Source organism: Dama dama, chromosome 4 (assembly GCF_033118175.1).
Source record: "Dama dama isolate Ldn47 chromosome 4, ASM3311817v1, whole genome shotgun sequence".
Classification (NCBI taxonomy): Eukaryota; Metazoa; Chordata; class Mammalia; order Artiodactyla; family Cervidae; genus Dama; species Dama dama.
The window spans coordinates 60,712,570-60,730,395 of NC_083684.1; the positions used below are offsets into that span (position 1 = coordinate 60,712,570).

At 53.8% G+C, this 17,826-nt stretch overlaps 1 protein-coding gene across 1 annotated transcript in view; it reads left to right on the plus strand.

Annotated features, from left to right (window-relative positions):
* The first annotated feature begins 618 nt into the window (after window positions 1–618).
* The window catches only part of GRIN2D (glutamate ionotropic receptor NMDA type subunit 2D), a 30,822-nt gene continuing 13,614 nt past the window's right edge, over window positions 619–17,826 (plus strand). The window contains exons 1-9 of the mRNA XM_061136120.1: window positions 619–1,083; window positions 4,568–5,187; window positions 9,687–9,801; window positions 10,216–10,427; window positions 10,700–10,868; window positions 11,400–11,553; window positions 13,946–14,071; window positions 14,274–14,503; window positions 15,939–16,099. Of these exons, the coding sequence (XP_060992103.1) occupies window positions 619–1,083; window positions 4,568–5,187; window positions 9,687–9,801; window positions 10,216–10,427; window positions 10,700–10,868; window positions 11,400–11,553; window positions 13,946–14,071; window positions 14,274–14,503; window positions 15,939–16,099 (2,252 nt within the window). The remainder of the gene's footprint in view (window positions 1,084–4,567; window positions 5,188–9,686; window positions 9,802–10,215; window positions 10,428–10,699; window positions 10,869–11,399; window positions 11,554–13,945; window positions 14,072–14,273; window positions 14,504–15,938; window positions 16,100–17,826) is intronic.

Consider the following 17,826-nt stretch of genomic DNA (forward strand, 5'->3'; position numbering starts at 1 on the left):
TCCCACCTTCCTTCCTCTATCTCTGCATCTCTCCCGCCTCTCTCATTCCCTCCCTATTTCTGTCACTCCGTCTTCTCTCTCGCTCTGTTACTCTGAGCCTATCTGTCCCTGTCTGTTTCTCCTTCCACCTCTTTCCTCCACCCCATCAACTCTCTCCCTGACAATCTCTCTGTGGGTGTTTTCATCTCTTCCTATCTTCCTGGGTCTCTCTCTCTGCTCCTGTTCTGATCCCGTCTCTGCGGGTCTCTTTCCCATCTGGCCTGTCTCATTGTCCTCCCTTGTCGGTCTCTTCTCCCCACCTCCCTATCTTTTGTGACCCCATTACCCATTCTCCCTGTGTTTCTCCCTTCGCTTCTGTATCTCTCCCATTGCCTCCGTATTTCCCTGTGTCTCTCCCTCTATTACTCCAACCTTTCTCCTATCTCCGCATCTCTCCTTCCTCGTATCTCCCCTTCACCGTGTATCTCTCCTTGTCTCTGTCGTTCTATCTCTTGTCTCTCATTCCTGTCCCTCTCTCTGCTCCGCGTGTCCGCCGCCCCGTCTCTGCGCCCCGTCCGCCTCCGTGTCCCTCCCCGGGCGCCCTCGCGCTCAGAGGCCGCCCGGCAGGGCCCGCAGGCGATGCGCGGCGCCGGTGGCCCCCGCGGCCCTCGGGGCCCCGCTAAGATGTTGCTGCTGCTGGCGCTGGCCTGTGCCAGCCCGTTCCCGGAGGAGGTGCCGGGGCCGGGCGGGGCCGGCGGGCCTGGCGGGGGCCCCGGCGGGGCGCGACCGCTCAACGTGGCGCTCGTGTTCTCGGGGCCCGCGTACGCGACCGAGGCGGCGCGCCTGGGCCCGGCCGTAGCGGCGGCCGTGCGCAGCCCGGGCCTGGACGTGCGGCCGGTGGCGCTGGTGCTCAACGGCTCGGACCCACGCAGCCTCGTGCTGCAACTCTGCGACCTGCTGTCGGGGCTGCGCGTGCACGGCGTCGTCTTCGAGGACGACTCGCGCGCGCCCGCCGTCGCGCCCATCCTTGACTTCCTGTCGGCGCAGACCTCGCTGCCCATCGTGGCCGTGCACGGCGGCGCGGCGCTCGTGCTCACGCCCAAGGTGCGCGCGACCCGTGGGCGGGGCTCGGGGGACGGGGGGCGATGCGGGGGCGGGGCCTGGTCTAGGGGGCGGGGCCTGGGCCGCCCGTGGGTGGGCGGGGTGGTAAGGGGCGTGGCCAGTCCTGAGGGTCAGCCTCGGGGATGCGGTGAGGACAGATGTAAAGGTCAGGTCTAGGTAACGGGTGGGGCTGACTTAGAGGGACGTGATCTATAGGAGGAACAGAGTGTGCCGGGGAATCATCTAGAAGCAGGGTCTGAGGTGACCAGGCTATGGGAAGAGTTGAGAGGTTGAGGAAGCGGTGAATCGGGAGGGGGTGGGATCCGAGGAAGAGGCTGAGGCCGGCCAGCGAGGGGCGAGGACCGGGTGGGGTCCTGCCTGAGATGGCAAGATCTGAGTGAGGGGTGGGCTCTAGGATCAGCGAGGGGGTGTCAACTGAAAAGAAAGTGGGCTCAAAAAGGGGTGAAAGCTAGAGAGTAAGCAGGAGCCAGAAAGTCACAGACGGTGACCAGGAAAAAGGAGTATTAAGTACTAAGGGACAGGGAGGAGCCCGGCCAGCTGAGCACGAGGTCTAGAGGTCAACGTAGAAGGACGGAATCATCTGGTGGAAGGATGAGTATGAGAAAGGGAGGCGTCCTTAGTGAGTGAGCGAGAGAGGGGTAGCCTTGCAGCTAGGAAGTAGGGGAAGGCCAGTCAAGGAAGAAGTGAGTCAAGGAAGGGGCGGGGCTAGCTGGTGATGGGGGAGGTCAGGGAGGACAGGCCCTCTGCTCGGTACTAAAGGGGCAGAGTCTAGAGAGGAAGACGGTCTGGGGGTGGGATTTGGGCAGGGGAGGTACCCAACTGGAAGGCGTGGAAAGCGAGAATCCAGACAGTGGGCCTGGAAAGATGAAGGCCTCCCCCTTAGAGGCAGGCTCAGCCATTGAGAGGTCAAAGCCAGGAGCCTGCAGGGAAGGCAGGGGCAAAGGCTGGAGCTGGCTGTGGCGTGGAGAGAGGCCTGCCTCCCGAGGGCACAGGAGGGGTCAGCTGGAGTGGACTTCTGGTAGGGAAGGCATGATTTGAACAGGCCTGGTGTGCGGACTGAGAAGAACCGGGTCAGTTTAGAGGAGGTGTCTGAGAAGAGGCGGGGCCTATTCAGGGGTGGAGCCAGTGTAACAGAAGTGGGTATCGCCTGAGGATGGGGCCACCTGAGTGGGTGGAGCCTAAGTCTCCACCAATTCCCTGCTGTGAGGGCCGGCGGCTTTGTGACTAGATCTCTATTGCATGCCGGGACTCGTAGTTCTTTTCTGTCCCGAGCACTCTGGGAAAGACCTCTGTCCAACTTTCTTCTCTTTGGCATGGAGTTGTCCAGAGAACTGTAGGCAGATCACCTGCGAGGTGAACTTACTACTTCCTGGCTGCCGCCTTCTTGGCATACGGAGAGATGTGGTCCCTCCTGCCTCAATGGCGGCTGAGAAGTGTGTGCCCCTCCATTTCATTGTCTGCTGGGCACTGTAGCCCATTGAGTGCACACCCGTTGCCTTCTGGGAAATGTAGTCCTTTTAGTGTCTTAGAGTGGTCCTCACAGCTCTATCTGTGCCCCCAGTGAATGCTGGGAACGTGGTCCCCTGAGTACACATTCAAGCTGCCAAGGATGAGGGCCTCACAGGGTCTCATAGCATTCTGGGAAACCTCATACCCTCAGGACAAGTGCCCTAACCCGCGCACATTTAACCACAGGCCTAGGGAGAAAGTCCACCTGCTCGTCTCATTGCATTACTGGAAGATTTATTGAGGACTGATTCTGTGCCAGGGCTGTTTCAGGTTCCGGGGAATACAGTTAGGGAAGGTTAAAAAAAAAAAAAAAAAAAAGACATGGTCTCTGCTCTTACGAAGCTTGCATTTCTAATGAGGAGACAGACAAAACAAATAACAGATTGTGAAATCTGTCCTGGAGGAGAGATAATGACCAAGGCTGTGGCTTCAGTAGATGGTGGTCAGGGGAGGCTTCCTGAAAAGATAAAACTGAGCTGGACCTGAGGACGGAGGAGGGGAAGGAGCTGGGGGGAAAAGTGTCCCTGAGAAAGGTGACAGTGAAGGGCAAAGCCCTTGAGTCTAGAAGGAACCTGAGGTGTTTGAGGAAGAGCAAAGAGGTGGGGCTGGCAGGACATGAGGTCAAAGAGGCCACAGGGACCAGGTCATGTGGGGCTTTATGGGCCACAGCGAGGACTTTGGCTTTGACTCTGACATAGAATTTTTGGAAGGTTTTCAACCAAGAAGGGAGGCGATCCAATTAATATTTTGAAAAGATCACTCTGGCTGCTGTCTGGAGAATGAAAGTTTCGAGAAAGGAAGTAGAGATGGGTTAGGAAGCTGTTGTCATCTAAGCAAGAGAGTGGAAGCGGTGAGGGTCATGACAGGGGCCATAGTGAAGAATGAACAGCTGGGGTCATGTTTTGAACAGAGAAATGAGAAGACTTGGAGATGGCCTGAATGTGGGCCCAAGGGCTGTCCAACAGGATTTTCTGCTGAAATGATGAAAGTAGTCTTCATCTACTCTGTCAAATATGATAGCCACTAGCCATGTGAGCTGCTGTGCACTTGACGTGTGGTTAGTATTACCAAGGAACTAAATTTTATTTAACTTTGATTTCATTTGAATAGTCATGGGTGGCTAGTAGCTACCATACTAGAGACCACAGGAGACAATATTTAAACCCATGAGTTTGGATGAGATCACCAGGAAGAGAGGACAGAGAAGGAAAGAGTAGATGAGGGTACTCCTATGTTTAGAATTCTGACGGAGGAAGAGAGTCTAGCAAAGGAAACAGGGGAAGGAGGGGATAGGAAGATGGGGAAAAAAGCAGAGAAGGGCAAGCCTACTCAGCAAAGCTTCTTCCAGTTGGGAGAGACTACCTTCAGCACCCTCATGGCCTGTTGGGAGATGCAGTCCCTCTCAGTGGATGCTGAGAACTGTAGTTCTCTCCTGGGTTGCTGCCTGTGTTCACTAGGATTGTGTTAGCTGCTGTAACAGATAAATCCCGACTTCTCAGTGGCTTAACTCAATAGAAGGTTGTTCCTCACTCATATAAAATCCAAACGGGTGTTCCTGATTGGAGTTGGCTCTCCTCCAAGCTCTGACTCAGGGACTCAGTTTCCTCCATGCTGTGGCATTGTAATCCCCTAGATTCCTCCTCGGGGGCCTCTGCATCTGCCCTCGGACAGGGAGGAGTAAGGTGCATGGGCAGAGAGATTTTTATGGATGAGCCTAGAACTCAGTCCTGAGGCTAAACTTAAGCCAGGTCTAGCTTTTTGCCCCAAGCAAGGAAAGAAGATGGGTTTGGCAAACAGCTAGATGTTGAGAGCTGTGATGCCCTTATCCACTGTTGGGAGACAAGGTCCCCTCTGGATCCCTGGGAGCTGTGAGCCCCTCACTGGCTTCTGAAGATCAGCAGCTGGGAGCTGAGATCTCCACATGGGGGAGGCCTGACATCCTCCTCCTCCCCTGCAGGAGAAAGGTTCCACCTTCCTGCAGCTGGGCTCGTCCACTGAGCAGCAGCTTCAGGTCATCTTCGAGGTGCTGGAGGAATACGACTGGACGTCCTTTGTAGCCGTCACCACGCGTGCCCCTGGCCACCGGGCCTTCCTGTCCTACATCGAGGTGCTCACTGATGGCAGCCTGGTGGGCTGGGAGCACCGTGGGGCGTTGACGCTGGACCCTGGGGCTGGCGAGGCCGTGCTGGGCGCCCAGCTCCGCAGTGTCAGTGCCCAGATCCGCCTGCTTTTCTGTGCCCGTGAGGAGGCCGAGCCCGTGTTCCGGGCAGCCGAGGAGGCTGGCCTCACTGGGCCTGGCTACGTCTGGTTTATGGTGGGGCCCCAGCTGGCTGGAGGCGGGGGCTCAGGCGCCCCCGGGGAGCCACCTCTTCTGCCAGGAGGCGCCCCACTGCCTGCTGGGCTGTTTGCAGTGCGCTCGGCAGGCTGGCGGGATGACCTGGCCCGGCGTGTGGCAGCTGGTGTGGCCGTCGTGGCCAGAGGTGCCCAGGCCCTGCTGCGTGACTATGGCTTCCTGCCTGAACTTGGCCATGACTGTCGCGCCCAGAACCGCACCCATCGAGGGGAGAGTCTACACAGGTGAGTGGGGCTAGACTGGGAGGGCTGTGGGAGAATTCCTGAGCCAGATCACCTGGGGCACTTGATGACCTCAAATGGGTCACCTTGCCTCTCAGAACTTCAGTCTCCTTTTCTGTAAAATAAGTGAAATTATTGGCTCTCCTTTCTGGGATTAAATCAAGTGATTTGGAAAAAAAACACCTGAGATACCGGGAGAGGATTACTGTATTTCATGATTTTAGCATGTGCATTTTTGCACAGTTTTAATGTCTTTGAAATCAAGACATGTCTTAACAGTCATTGCTTATCATGATTTCATGGGCAATGCTTTTTTTTTCCCCCTCATGGTTGTAAAAATAGCGATACATCTAGTTGATAGCATCTTAGATTCACTGAAATACCTAGTTGGGGGGCTTCCCTGGTGGCTCAGTCGGTAAAGAATCCACCTGCAATGCAGGAGAGGCAGGTTCGATCCCTGGGTCGGGAAGGTTCCCTGGAGTAGGAAATGGCAACCACTCCAATATTCTTGCCTGGGAAATCCCATGGACAGAAGAGCCTGGCAAGAGTCATAAAGGGGTTCCAAAAAGTCAGACGTGACTTAGTGACTAAACCACCACCACCACCCTAGTTAGCGTAGGAGCTGAACTTCAGTAACCAAAAGACCCAACAATGCAATGTCTCCAACAAGGTAGAGAGGTCTCTCACTTAACAACCCAGAGAACCATGGTCCAGGTTATCAGGAGACTCCATCATTCCACGTGGTCATTCAAGGGCCCAGGACCCTCCCACCTTGTTGCTCTGCCATCTTCGCATATGGTGGAAGCTGGGTCAAAGGGCATGTCTGAGTTCTAGCTCATGAAAAGGGGGAAAGAGAGGAGGTGGAGAACAAGCCATTTCCTTTAGGCCAGTGAGGCAGATGGGATGAGTCTTACATCCCATTCATGAGAACGTACTCACTTGGCAGGGGCTTGAATTACTGGTTGTTTGTAGCCACATCCATGCAGATTGGCTAGACACCGATTCTATTTGGCTAATGTCTGTGCCACACTGATTGTTAGAGTTTGAATATCACCTGCCCATGGCCTGGGTTAGCTGCAAGGAATATCAGGGAATATGGGGAATGTTGATTCTAGCTGGACAGGGGTGTACCCAACTGACACACTACTGTTTTAAATTATTTTATTTGTTCACACTACTCTTTTAGATGAGGGGACCAGGGTTTGGTGAGAAACAGCATCTCGACCCTAGGAAGCTTTGGGAGTTTGGTGACAGAGCAGTGGAAAGAGAGGCCTTGGATACTGAAATGAGGATGAGCTGAGTTTGGGAAGAGGTGACGGGTGGGGAAGAAAGCCTAAGGGAGGAGAATTGAGAAGTGGTGATTTGGGAATCAGGATCCAGGGACCAGATGATGAGAGAAGCCTCCCTCGTTCATAAATACTTACTGAGCGCCCGCTAAGAACTAGGGCTCCTGCTGGGACCTGGGAATGCAGAGATGAATAAGACCGTGGACTTCTCTTCAAAGAACACAGGGTCCTGTAGGGGTAGCAGACAGGGACGGCATAATGACAACACAGCGTGATACTTGCAATAATGGAGGTTGCATGGGCTTTGTGGGAGCACCATGGAGGAACTGCTAAGCCAGAACATTTTGGGTCGCAGGAAGCAGAGTTTCATTCAAGTTTCCTCGGGGAAAATGGGGTTTATTGGAAAAGATAAACACACACAGAAACTCAGACATCAGGAATTGAGGCCAATTCCTCAATTCTAGCTACTCTTTCAATTATTTCTGATTCTTTCTCTCTCTCTCTCTTTTCCCTCCCCCTGTCTATCACTGTCTCCATCTTCATCAACATCTCCATCTCTTTCTCTACCTTGTCCTCCCAGAGGGCAGTTCTCCCTGTCCAGTTCTTCTGATGACCCAGAATTTCTGTTCCCTCATGATACTCATCATTTCAGCCCATTGTGTCTGCCATGTGAGTGCGTGCTAAGTCCCTTCAGGCATGTCCGACTCTTTGCGATCCCATGAACAGACAAGGATACTGGAGTAGGTTTCCATGCCTTCCTCCAGGAGATCTTCCTGACCCAGGGATTGAACCTGTGTCTCTTACGTCTCCTGCATTGACAGGCTGATTCTTACCACTAGCACCACCTGGGAAGCCCTGTCTACCACCCATCCCTCCAAATCTCACAGCTAGCTTTCTCCCAGGAGAGGAATTGGGTTGGCTCCAGTCAACATTCCAGACAAGGCTACACAAGTTATGGGTCAGCCTGTGGGTTCAGGGAAGTTTCCAGGAGGAGGTGGTATCTAAGTTGAGACCTGAAGAATAAATTGCTCATTCATTCATTCGCTGAAAACCCCTTTATCGAGAGTCTGCGATGTGCCAAGCCCTGCTTTATGCACCGAGTATAATGTTGAACAAGGCCTCTGCTCTCACAGAGCTCACAGTCTCATAAGCGAGACAATCAGTGGACAGAAAAGAAAGGAAAAAAACATCAATGGGTAATAACTTCTGAGATGAAAATAAAGCAGGCAGAATGTAATGAGAAATGCCTATGGTGCTAGGTTAGACGAGGTCGTCAGGAAAGGACATTCTGAGTCGGGGAAATTTGGAGGTTAAAAAAAAAAAAATGGATAAAGAGAAAGAGCCAGGGGAATTCCCTGGTGGTCCAGTGGTTAGGACTCCATGATCTCACTGCAAAGGACCCAGGTTCAGTCCCTGCTTGAGGAACTAAAATCCTACAAGCTGAGCAGCACGGCCAGAGACAAAAAGGAACACAGAGAGAGACAGCCAACTATTGGAAGATCCGTGTGAAGAGAAGGGAGAGGGAACAGAAGGTTTAAGGGCCCTGGGGCTGGAAATGCCTGAAATAAAGCCAATGTGTCTGGAGCACAGTGGGCAAGCGGGCAGAATATGATGGAGTGACACGCGGCCCAGAGTAGGTAGGGCATTTAGGCCAGGTTAGGGATTTAGATTTGACTTCAAAGGCAATTGGGAGTCCACCAGAAATAGATAATTCAGGGAGGGGAAAGAGCATTGTGCAAAGGACCAGAGGGGAGAAAAACTTGGGGCAGTTTGGTGGGACCATAATAGCTCAGGGTGGATAAAGGCAGGCGAATGTAGATGTTGGGAATGATGAGGCTGGTTAGGTGAAGCGGGGACAGGCCACAAGGGCCCTTTTTTTAAAAAGAGAAAATTTATTTGGCTGTGCCAGGTCTTCGTTGCAGCATGTGGGATCTTAGTTCTCTGACCAGTGATCAAACCTCGGCCCCCTGCATTGGGAGAGCAGAGTCTTAGCCACTGGTCCATCAGGGAAATCCCTACAAGGGTCTTGAATGCCAGGTTGAGAGGTTCAAACTTTGTTCTAGGGCACTCAGGAGCTATGAGTGGGCTCTGAGCAGGAGAGAGTGGAGTCAGTTTGGGGTGTAGACAGACCCCTCTGGGGTGGGATGGGTTTAGATTGGAGGAGAAAGATTGGAGGCTAGAGGCAAAGCAGGAGGCTGGGGTGGGGTCCTGGAGGGTTGTAGGCACAGGGGAGGGCTGGGGCAGAGATATCCCCGGGGCAGGAAGGATGGGGTTTGAGGACTGATGCCCTGCATGGGGGGTGAGGGAGGGAGAGTTGGGGGCGGGGGTGAGGATGGCAGCTGAGGGTCTGGTCCAGTGACCAGGGTGATGTGACAAGCATTCAGAGTACAGACTGCCGCTGTATTGTAAAGATACTTGGGAGTCCAGAGCCCCTCCCAGGGCTTCTGTCCAGAAGGTACACGTGAGCTGAGTCTTGAACACCAAAGAACTAGTCAGGATGAGGAGAGAATAAGGGTTTTTTGTTTTTTTTCCTTTTGGCTGCACTGCCCGGCATTTGGAACTTCCCTAACCAGGGATTGAACCCGTGCCCCCTACAGTGGAAGCTTGGAGTCTTTTTCCTTTTTCCAAGGGTTTTTTCCTAGACAGAGAGAAAAAGTGAACGTGTCAGTTGTGTCCAACTCTTTGGACCCCATAGACTGTAGCCCACCAGGCTCCTCTGTCCATGGGATTTTCCAGGCAAGGATACTGTAGAGGTTTGCCATTTCCTTCTCCAGGACATCTTCCCAACCTAGGGATCGAACCCTGGTCTTCTGCACTGTAGGCAGATTGTTTACCAACTGAGCTAGGGAAGGCAGAAAGAAAAGCACCTACAAAGACCTAGACCTAGGAAACCACTTGATGTGTTTGGAGGACACCCCACATACGGTGTGGTGGGGCAGGGAAAGGGTTTGGGTGGAAAGAGTGACCGTGGGAAGTGATCAGAGATGGGGCTGCAGAGGCAGGTGGAGCCCTGAGATCACCAAACCCAGGCTAAGGGTCTGGGACCGGGCTGCCGAAGGAGAGTGCCTAGTGAAGAAGGGGCATATTTGGGTCTTCAAGAACTTGGAAGAGAGATTCAAACTGGGGGACTGGTCAGTAGCAAGGGGACTTTCTCTGCCTTCAGGTGCCAAGGTCCAGTCCAGGGCCCCAAACGTCCCCTCCCTTCCTCCTGGGCAGGTACTTCATGAATATCACCTGGGACAACCGGGACTACTCCTTCAATGAGGACGGCTTCCTTGTGAACCCCTCCCTGGTGGTCATCTCCCTCACCCGAGACAGGACGTGGGAGGTGGTGAGTCCCAGCGCTGACCTCAGGCACAGGCGAGGAGCGGGACTCCTGGGTCCCGGGGAAGAAGCAGTGAGGACCCAGACTTCTGGCAGAGGTGGTGGCTGAGGCCCTGAGCTCTGGCCTCTGAGGGAGGAAAGGGCTGAGAGCCTGAGATTCCAGGTGGCCAAGGAAAGAACTGGGAACCCAGACCCCTGGGTCCTGGTAGAAGAAAGCCCAGCATCCTGGGCCTGAAGGGTTTCCAGGTCCTAGGGAGAGATGGTGGGCGGGGCGGGGGGTGGGATGGGGGGTGTTCCAGACTCCTGGATCTGAGGGAGAAGGAGCTGGGAGCCCGGAGCTCTGAGGAAAGAGGGCCAGGAAGGCCAGAACATTCTGGAAAGTACCCCCTCAGGAAGCCTGAATCCCCTGCTCTTGGCCAAGGTGGGCAGCTGGGAGCAGCAGACTCTCCGCCTCAAGTACCCTCTGTGGTCGCGCTACGGCCGCTTCCTGCAGCCAGTGGATGACACGCAGCACCTCACGGTGGCCACGCTGGAAGAGCGGCCCTTCGTCATCGTGGAGCCTGCCGACCCCATCAGTGGCACTTGCATCCGAGACTCTGTGCCCTGCCGGAGCCAGCTCAACCGCACCCACAGGTGACAGCCTGGGATCCAGGAGTTCCCGTTTCAAAACCCTCCCCTGCAGTCTCCTATAGTCCTGCCCCCCCTCCCCCAACCCACCTCCCTTGGGACCCGGAAAGCCCTCCAGCTGGGTGACCTTGGACAAGTCACGTAATTCCTTGGAGTCTCAGTTTTCCCAGAAAGCGACGCCCACCATCGTTTTAGCTGCTGCTCGTCCCTTTCTCCTTAAGGCGTGGGGTGGGGGTGGGGGTGTCCCCAACGTTCCCGAGCCTGATCGCCCCCCGCAGCCCTCCGCCCGACGCCCCCCGCCCGGAAAAGCGCTGCTGCAAGGGTTTCTGCATCGACATTCTGAAGCGGCTGGCGCAGACCATCGGCTTCAGCTACGACCTCTACCTGGTCACCAACGGCAAGCACGGCAAAAAGATAGACGGCGTCTGGAACGGCATGATCGGGGAGGTGAGGTGGGCGGGGACAGGGCGGGGACCGAGAAGGGGCAGGTGGGGAGCGGAGTCAGGACCAGGTCCCGACCGAGGAGCTGCTGGGTCGGGGGTCGGAGCCGGCAGCAGTGTCTCCGAGAGAGGGGCGGGACTACGAGGGCACGCTGCGGTCTGGGGGCGTGGCCAAAGTGGCCACGCCTGGATTTGAAGAGGCGGGGCCACGAGAAAGGCCCACCTCGGTGGAGGGGCGGGGCCAGGAGGAGGCGGGGCTCGGAGAGTGGAACCTTAGAGACTAGGGAAAGGGGGCGGGGCCAGGAGGATGGAGCCCCCAAACCTCCTGGGGCTTGGCGGGGCAGGAGGATGAAGATGGAGGCCACTTCTTCCCACTCTTGTTCTCTCACCTCCGCCTTCCCTGCCCGACTCTGCCTGCGTCCCCCTCACCCACCCCACCCCCCTCCTAGCCCTCTCTCTCACCCTAGTCTCCTCCTGGGACCTGTCTTTGTCCAGAGCCACCCGGCTTCCCTCACTCCTTCCCCGTCCTCACCCTCAGGTGTTCTACCAACGCGCAGACATGGCCATTGGCTCCCTCACCATCAACGAGGAGCGGTCCGAAATCGTGGATTTCTCTGTGCCCTTCGTAGAGACCGGCATCAGCGTCATGGTGGCGCGGAGCAATGGCACCGTGTCACCCTCGGCCTTCCTCGGTGAGCAGGGGCTCTGGAACGACGAGGAGTCAGGAGTGGGGCAGAGCCGCTGTGTGTCTAATTCCCATCTTGCTATTGCTTGTACCAACAGGGTGACTCAGGTGAACCGAGGGCCTCAGTTCCCTGATCTGTAAAATAGGAGAGTCTCCCCAACCAGAAGCAATTTTCCCATACATCTAAGAAAGTCTGAGCTTCAGGAGTCTTCTCCTACACAACCCCTTCAAAGCCCTGTACCCGATCTTGTCCTCATAATCGTGTGTACTTTTTTCTTAAAGAGAACCCTCCAAATTGTGTAAGCAGAAGGCCCCGCAAAACCCATCTTCCCCTGTATATAAGTAGAAGATGAGAAAAAGAGATGAGCACGGGCCTTGTCAAACAGTGGTTACTGAGCAGCTACTATGTGCCAGACTTTGGGCTGCACACAAAAGTCTGCCCTCTAAGAGCTATGCACCAGTCTCACAGGGAAGACCAAAAGCAATCTCTTAAAGGGAAACATAGACTAGATCATTTCAGATGGTGGTAAATACTATGAGAAATTAAGCCAGGGGAAGAGATGGAGAGAAACAGGGTTGATGATGCCCTGGGTGGAGAGGCAGGCCCGTCTGAGCAGGTGATCTGGTCCTGCATAGATCTGGCTGGAAAAGTGTCACAGGCAGAGGGAACAGTAAGGGCAAAGGCCTCAAGGTGGGAATGTTCATGGGGTTATTTGTGAACTATCAGGAAAAGCTTGTGTGAATTGGGGAGGGGGCAGTGAGTGATCATGGGAGGGGTGGGAGGTGAGGACCGAGATGGAGTTGGATGGTGGATTGTGCAGATGGTCCCTACAGTAGGAAGGCTGTTTTTGTTTTGTTTTGTTTTGTTTTGTTTGCAATGGCAAGGTTTTTAACTGCAGGCGGTGGTGCGGGGATATACGATCAGATTTAGGCTTTTAAAATATCCCATTGGCGGCTCTGCGGAGGCAGGAGGCCCGTGAGGAGGCTACTGCAGAGGTCAGTGCGGAGAGAGGCTGGGGTGTGGGACAGGAAGGTGACTGAGAGGGTGAGACAATTAAACAGGCTTAGGATGCGATGGGCTGGTGGCTTTGAGGTAGACTGAGGAGCGAGCTCATTTACTGAGCTTGGACAAAAGAGAGGCCAAGGGCAGTGGTTCACATCCATTCGTTCCCTCTTGCTCTCTGAAATCTGAGCAAAGCTCCTGGGAGGGGGAAGGGCTGGGAGGAGAAGGGACAGCCCTTCCCTGGTGTTTTGTTTTCCGTCTATTTTCCCAGTGGTGTCTCTTGTGGTCTCCTCTTTGCACCGAGGTCTCGGCAGGGCACCCTAAGAGGCACCACGTGGGGCCCCTGCCTTCAGCAAGGGAGTGACAAGGTCATGTTCATGCCCCACCACGTGGCCTGGTGGAGGTGACAGGCAGATCCCCAGATACTGCGGTGGCAGTCCAGGCTGGTGACCCTGCTGTGATGGGGGCAGTCCTGGCTGCTGGCACTTGGCCCGGTGAGGTCAAATCCCTGGGACTGATCTCAAGGAAACGGTGATTTGGGTTTGTTGTCAGTGAGCTCCTGAAGGCAGTGTGAGGATTTTGGCTGATGGACAGGTCAGGGTGGGGCCTCTGGCAGGGGAGCTATTGAGAAAGAGTCAGAGAAGATGTGGCTCATTTGGGGAACTGTGGGTTCTGGGTGGTTAAAGAAATGGGTTCTTGAGACAATGATCAGTCCAGAGAGGAGAGTGGAAGCAAGGCTGAGGGGCAGGGGCTTTATTCTGGGGGCGCAGGGGAGCTGCAGAGGACTGTGAGTTGAGGAGAGCTCATCTCTGGGTGTAGAGAGAGCCTCTTAGGGCTATAGTGGAAGGAAGGGCTAGAGGGGAGAGAATGGGAAGATGGTCCAGGGGACAGGGTGTGCCTGAGCCTTGTGGACAGAGAGAATGGAGAAGAAAGGTCCAGGTGGGGAGTAGGGATAGAGGGAGGACAGGAGAAGGGAGCTGGGGACTGATGGGATGCTGGGGAGGAGGAGCAAGGAGGGAGAGAGGATGGCAAATAGGGGAGGAGGGTCTGGATGAATGGTGAAACTCCCAGAATAGGTAGTGGGAGTTGGTGCTGGGCTCAGCGTGGGACATGAATGGCCTGGGGCGATTGCCGGGGATGGGTGGAGAATCAGGTCTGGGGTTCAGGAAACGTATTTAGGAGACAGTTTGTATTTGGCGATTGAAATCACAGAAATGGTTGAGATGACTGTCTTTGGAAGAGACTGTCCTCCCCCCGACCCCCCCACCCCCACTCTCCCCAGGGGTCTGGTGGGCAATGAGTCTGTCCCTGAGAAGGGGGCAGAGTAGGTCACATGTCCGTGGGCACCCAAGCCTTGGCTTGGATGAATCATGACCACACACCCCCTTGCCCTCAGAGCCATACAGCCCTGCCGTGTGGGTGATGATGTTCGTCATGTGCCTCACTGTGGTCGCGGTCACCGTTTTCATCTTCGAGTACCTCAGTCCCGTCGGCTACAACCGCAGCCTGGCCACGGGCAAACGTGAGTCCCCTTCTTCCATCACCCTACTTCAGTGTGCCTCGGCCACAGATAGAACTACATTTCCCAACAGCCCCTGGGAAAGAGCTGTGGTCTCCTGAGGCAGCAGGGGCCTCAGGGGCCACTGGGAATTGTAGTCCTCTCTGCTCTCCCTCATTGAGCAGAAGGGATATGGGGTCCATGCCCCACTCCTGGCCCCCTGCAGGCCCTGGTGGCTCAACCTTCACCATTGGGAAATCCATCTGGCTGCTCTGGGCCCTGGTGTTCAATAACTCGGTGCCTGTGGAGAACCCCCGGGGGACCACCAGCAAAATCATGGTGTTGGTGTGGGCCTTCTTCGCCGTCATCTTCCTCGCCAGCTACACAGCCAACCTGGCCGCCTTCATGATCCAGGAGGAGTACGTGGACACCGTGTCTGGGCTCAGTGACCGAAAGGTGTGTGTGTTTGGGGAGGGAGGGAATGGGCTGGGGTTGGAGGTGGCGGATGAGGGGTGCAGTGGGTATTCCTAGGGTTTTTTTCCCCACAAAGAGTTCCAGAGTACTAGAATGGAATATTCTGGAAGGAAAAAGTTATGTTTCACAATGAACTGTTTAAATATTCTAAGGAGAAAAGAGTGTCCCCAAATATTCTAGGGGCCATAGTGCCACGATGAATATTCTAGATCAGTGCTTCTCTCAAACTGTGATGAAGGGCTAATTTTTGACATCTGTAATCCAGTAGAGACTGACTCTTGTATAAAATAAAATAGAAAGGAATGACTGGAAAAGTAAAATAAAATTTAAAACCAATATGTGCAAAATTCCAACCCACATTTTTATTTCTTTTCTTTTTCTAAAGTGTTCCATATATATTTTTTTAATTGGAGGCTAATTCCTTAACAATATTGTAGTGGTTTTGCCATACATTGATATGAATCAGCCACGGGTGTACATGTGTACCCCATCCTGAACCCCCGCCCCCACATTTTTATTTCTTAGGCACAAAATTATTCTCTGAGATAACTTGAATCGCTCACTCTCTCAGTTTCTGTACTTACCTCACCACGGGTCACAGTTTGTTCAGGGGACAGGTGGTCGACACAGCGCACTTTTAAGACTAACGTGGTTAACTGGGCGTCATGACCCAGTCCATGAATTATGACGAACTTTCTTTTTAACGGAATGGAATAGACTAGAAAATATGTTTGACTGTATTTTCTGTAATCAGGGTGAGTATGGTTGTAGGGAGCATTTGTTTTAGTCATATATATACCCGACATCGAGCCAGCACACTAATGTGTTGTTAAAATAGTGCACTATTGGGACTTCCCTGGCAGGCCAGGGGTTGAGAGTCCGCACTTCCACTTCCAGGCATGTGGGTTCGATCCCTGGTCAGGGAACTAAGATCCCTTGTACCATATGGCGAGGCCAAAAAAAAAAAAAAAAAAAATAGTGAACTATTTCTGAACAGATTGGTAACTCAGCAACTGCCCCTAGCCTGCGCCATGCCAACCCCTACCCTGGGCCCTCCCATGATCCAGCAAGTTAAGGGTTAATGCCTGACCCATCAGGGACCCCTTTGTTGCCCATGTCTTTTCTAATTGGACCGTGATTGGGCCATACTGGGGACTAAATATTTCAACATTACTCCTGATTGTGTATGCGTACGTGTATGTATAAGTACTTATGGGCACATGTACCGATAACTGTGAAGCTATGTGATGGGTAAAGAGTAGTACTTCCTGCTGGGGGTCACAGTGAGCTAGTGTGAGAACCACTTCTGAACTGAGGCGTTTGCCGGTGGCCCCCAGAATGGAGAGGCTGGTTAAGGACATCCTTGACCCAGATGCCCCCAGGGGTGGCACTCTAACATCTCCCCATTCTGCCCCAGTTCCAGCGGCCCCAGGAGCAGTACCCGCCCCTGAAGTTTGGGACGGTGCCCAACGGGTCCACGGAGAAGAACATCCGCAGCAACTACCCCGACATGCACAGTTACATGGTGCGCTACAACCAGCCCCGCGTAGAGGAAGCGCTCACTCAGCTCAAGGCAGGGTCAGCGCAGACTGGGGGCCGGGAGGTGCGGGGCGGGGGTGGGCTGCTGGGGGTCCTGAGGAGGCTCGGAGCTGGCCAGGGGTTAGGGTCATGTGTCAGCCGCAGCGGTCAGCCCAGGGTGGGTCAGCTTGGAGGTCAGAGGTCACTGAGGGTAGGAATGAACCCCTTAGGATATTTTCAAGGATCCAGTGGTTACGGATTTGGGGGCCAGGCTGCCAGAGTTGAGATCCTGGCTTTGTCTCTTCTTGGCTGTGTGACCTTGGGCAAGTTCCTCAACCTCTCTGAGCCTCCTTTGTAAAATGCGGATAACCCATCTCATAAGGTTTTTTTTAATAAGAATTGTTATAGTAGTTATTATTAGTTAATCTGTGCAAAACACTTAGAACAGTGCGGGACACATTGTAGGTGTCTGCTGTTGTTATTATTATTACTATGATCATCATCATTAGATCTGAACTCACTGGAATCAATACTTGGATTTTTCTTTTTAATATAAGTTTCCCAAATCATAAGGAAAAGTTAAGTTATGGCTCCAAAGCATGGTCCAAGTTTACAACAAAGCTGAACACAATGGCTGTCTCTCCCTATTCCTCATTGATTTAGTCATTCAGCATGCATTTATTTTCTTAGTCTCAACTCCATCCCAGGCAGTGAACAAACATTTTGATCACAGTTCCTGCCCCCGGGGAGCTTACAGTCTAGAGGGAAGAAATGAACAAGAAACATGCAAGCAGAAAAATCAGCGTGATCATTTCAGAATGTGACGGTGAGCTAGAATGTGACTGGCCTGGGGTGTATTCACCAGGGTGTCAAGGGTAGGCCTCTCGGGGGAGGTGACTGGGCTCTGGAGAGCCGAGAAGGAGGTGAGGGACCCCTTCTTAGCCAGGTGGACTCATGAAGGCAGAACCTGGCAGGCAAAGGGAACAGGGTGTGCAGAAGGTCTGAGCTGGGAGTGGTCTTGGCTTATTGGAGGACCAGCAGGGGGACTTCCCTGGTGGTCCAGTGGTTAAGACCCCATGCTTCCACTACAAGGGGCATGGGTTCGATCCCTGTTGGGGGAACTAAGATCTGGCATGCTGGGCAGCAAGGCAAAGGAATTTTAAAAAGAAAAAGGAACAGCAAGAAGGCGAGCATGGCTGAAGGGTGGACGGCTCAGTTTAAAGGGTAGATGAGAGTAGGACACAGGGTGTGACCCCTGAGGCCAAGGTTAGGGTTGGGTTTTATTTGAAGGGCAGTGAGAAGCCATGGGAAAGGGGGACTTTAAGTAGGGGAGACATGTAATTAGATTTCTGTTTGTAAATATCCCCCTTGGCTGCCAGGTGGAGAATGAAGGGGGTTGGGTATTAGAGGGACCAGTTAGGCAGAAGCTAAACTGCCCTCTGGGCTTCCCTCATGGCTCAGACAGTAAAGAGTTTGCCTGCAATGTGGGAGACTTGGGTTCAATTCCACGGGGGAAGATCCCTTGGAGAAGGGAATGGCTACCAACTCCAGTATTCTTGCCTAGAGAATTCCACAGACAGAGAAGCCTGGCAGGATAGAGTCCATGGGGCTGCAAAGAGTTGGACACGACTGAGCGACTAATGTACACACACCATACTGCCCTCCAGACACCTTCCCTCAGGCCCACACTGCTGACCCTAAAAGGGCCCACTTATAGTAACTGGATCTTTTATCTACCCCTCTGTCATTTTTAAAAAATATTTATTTATTTATTTGGCTTCACTGGG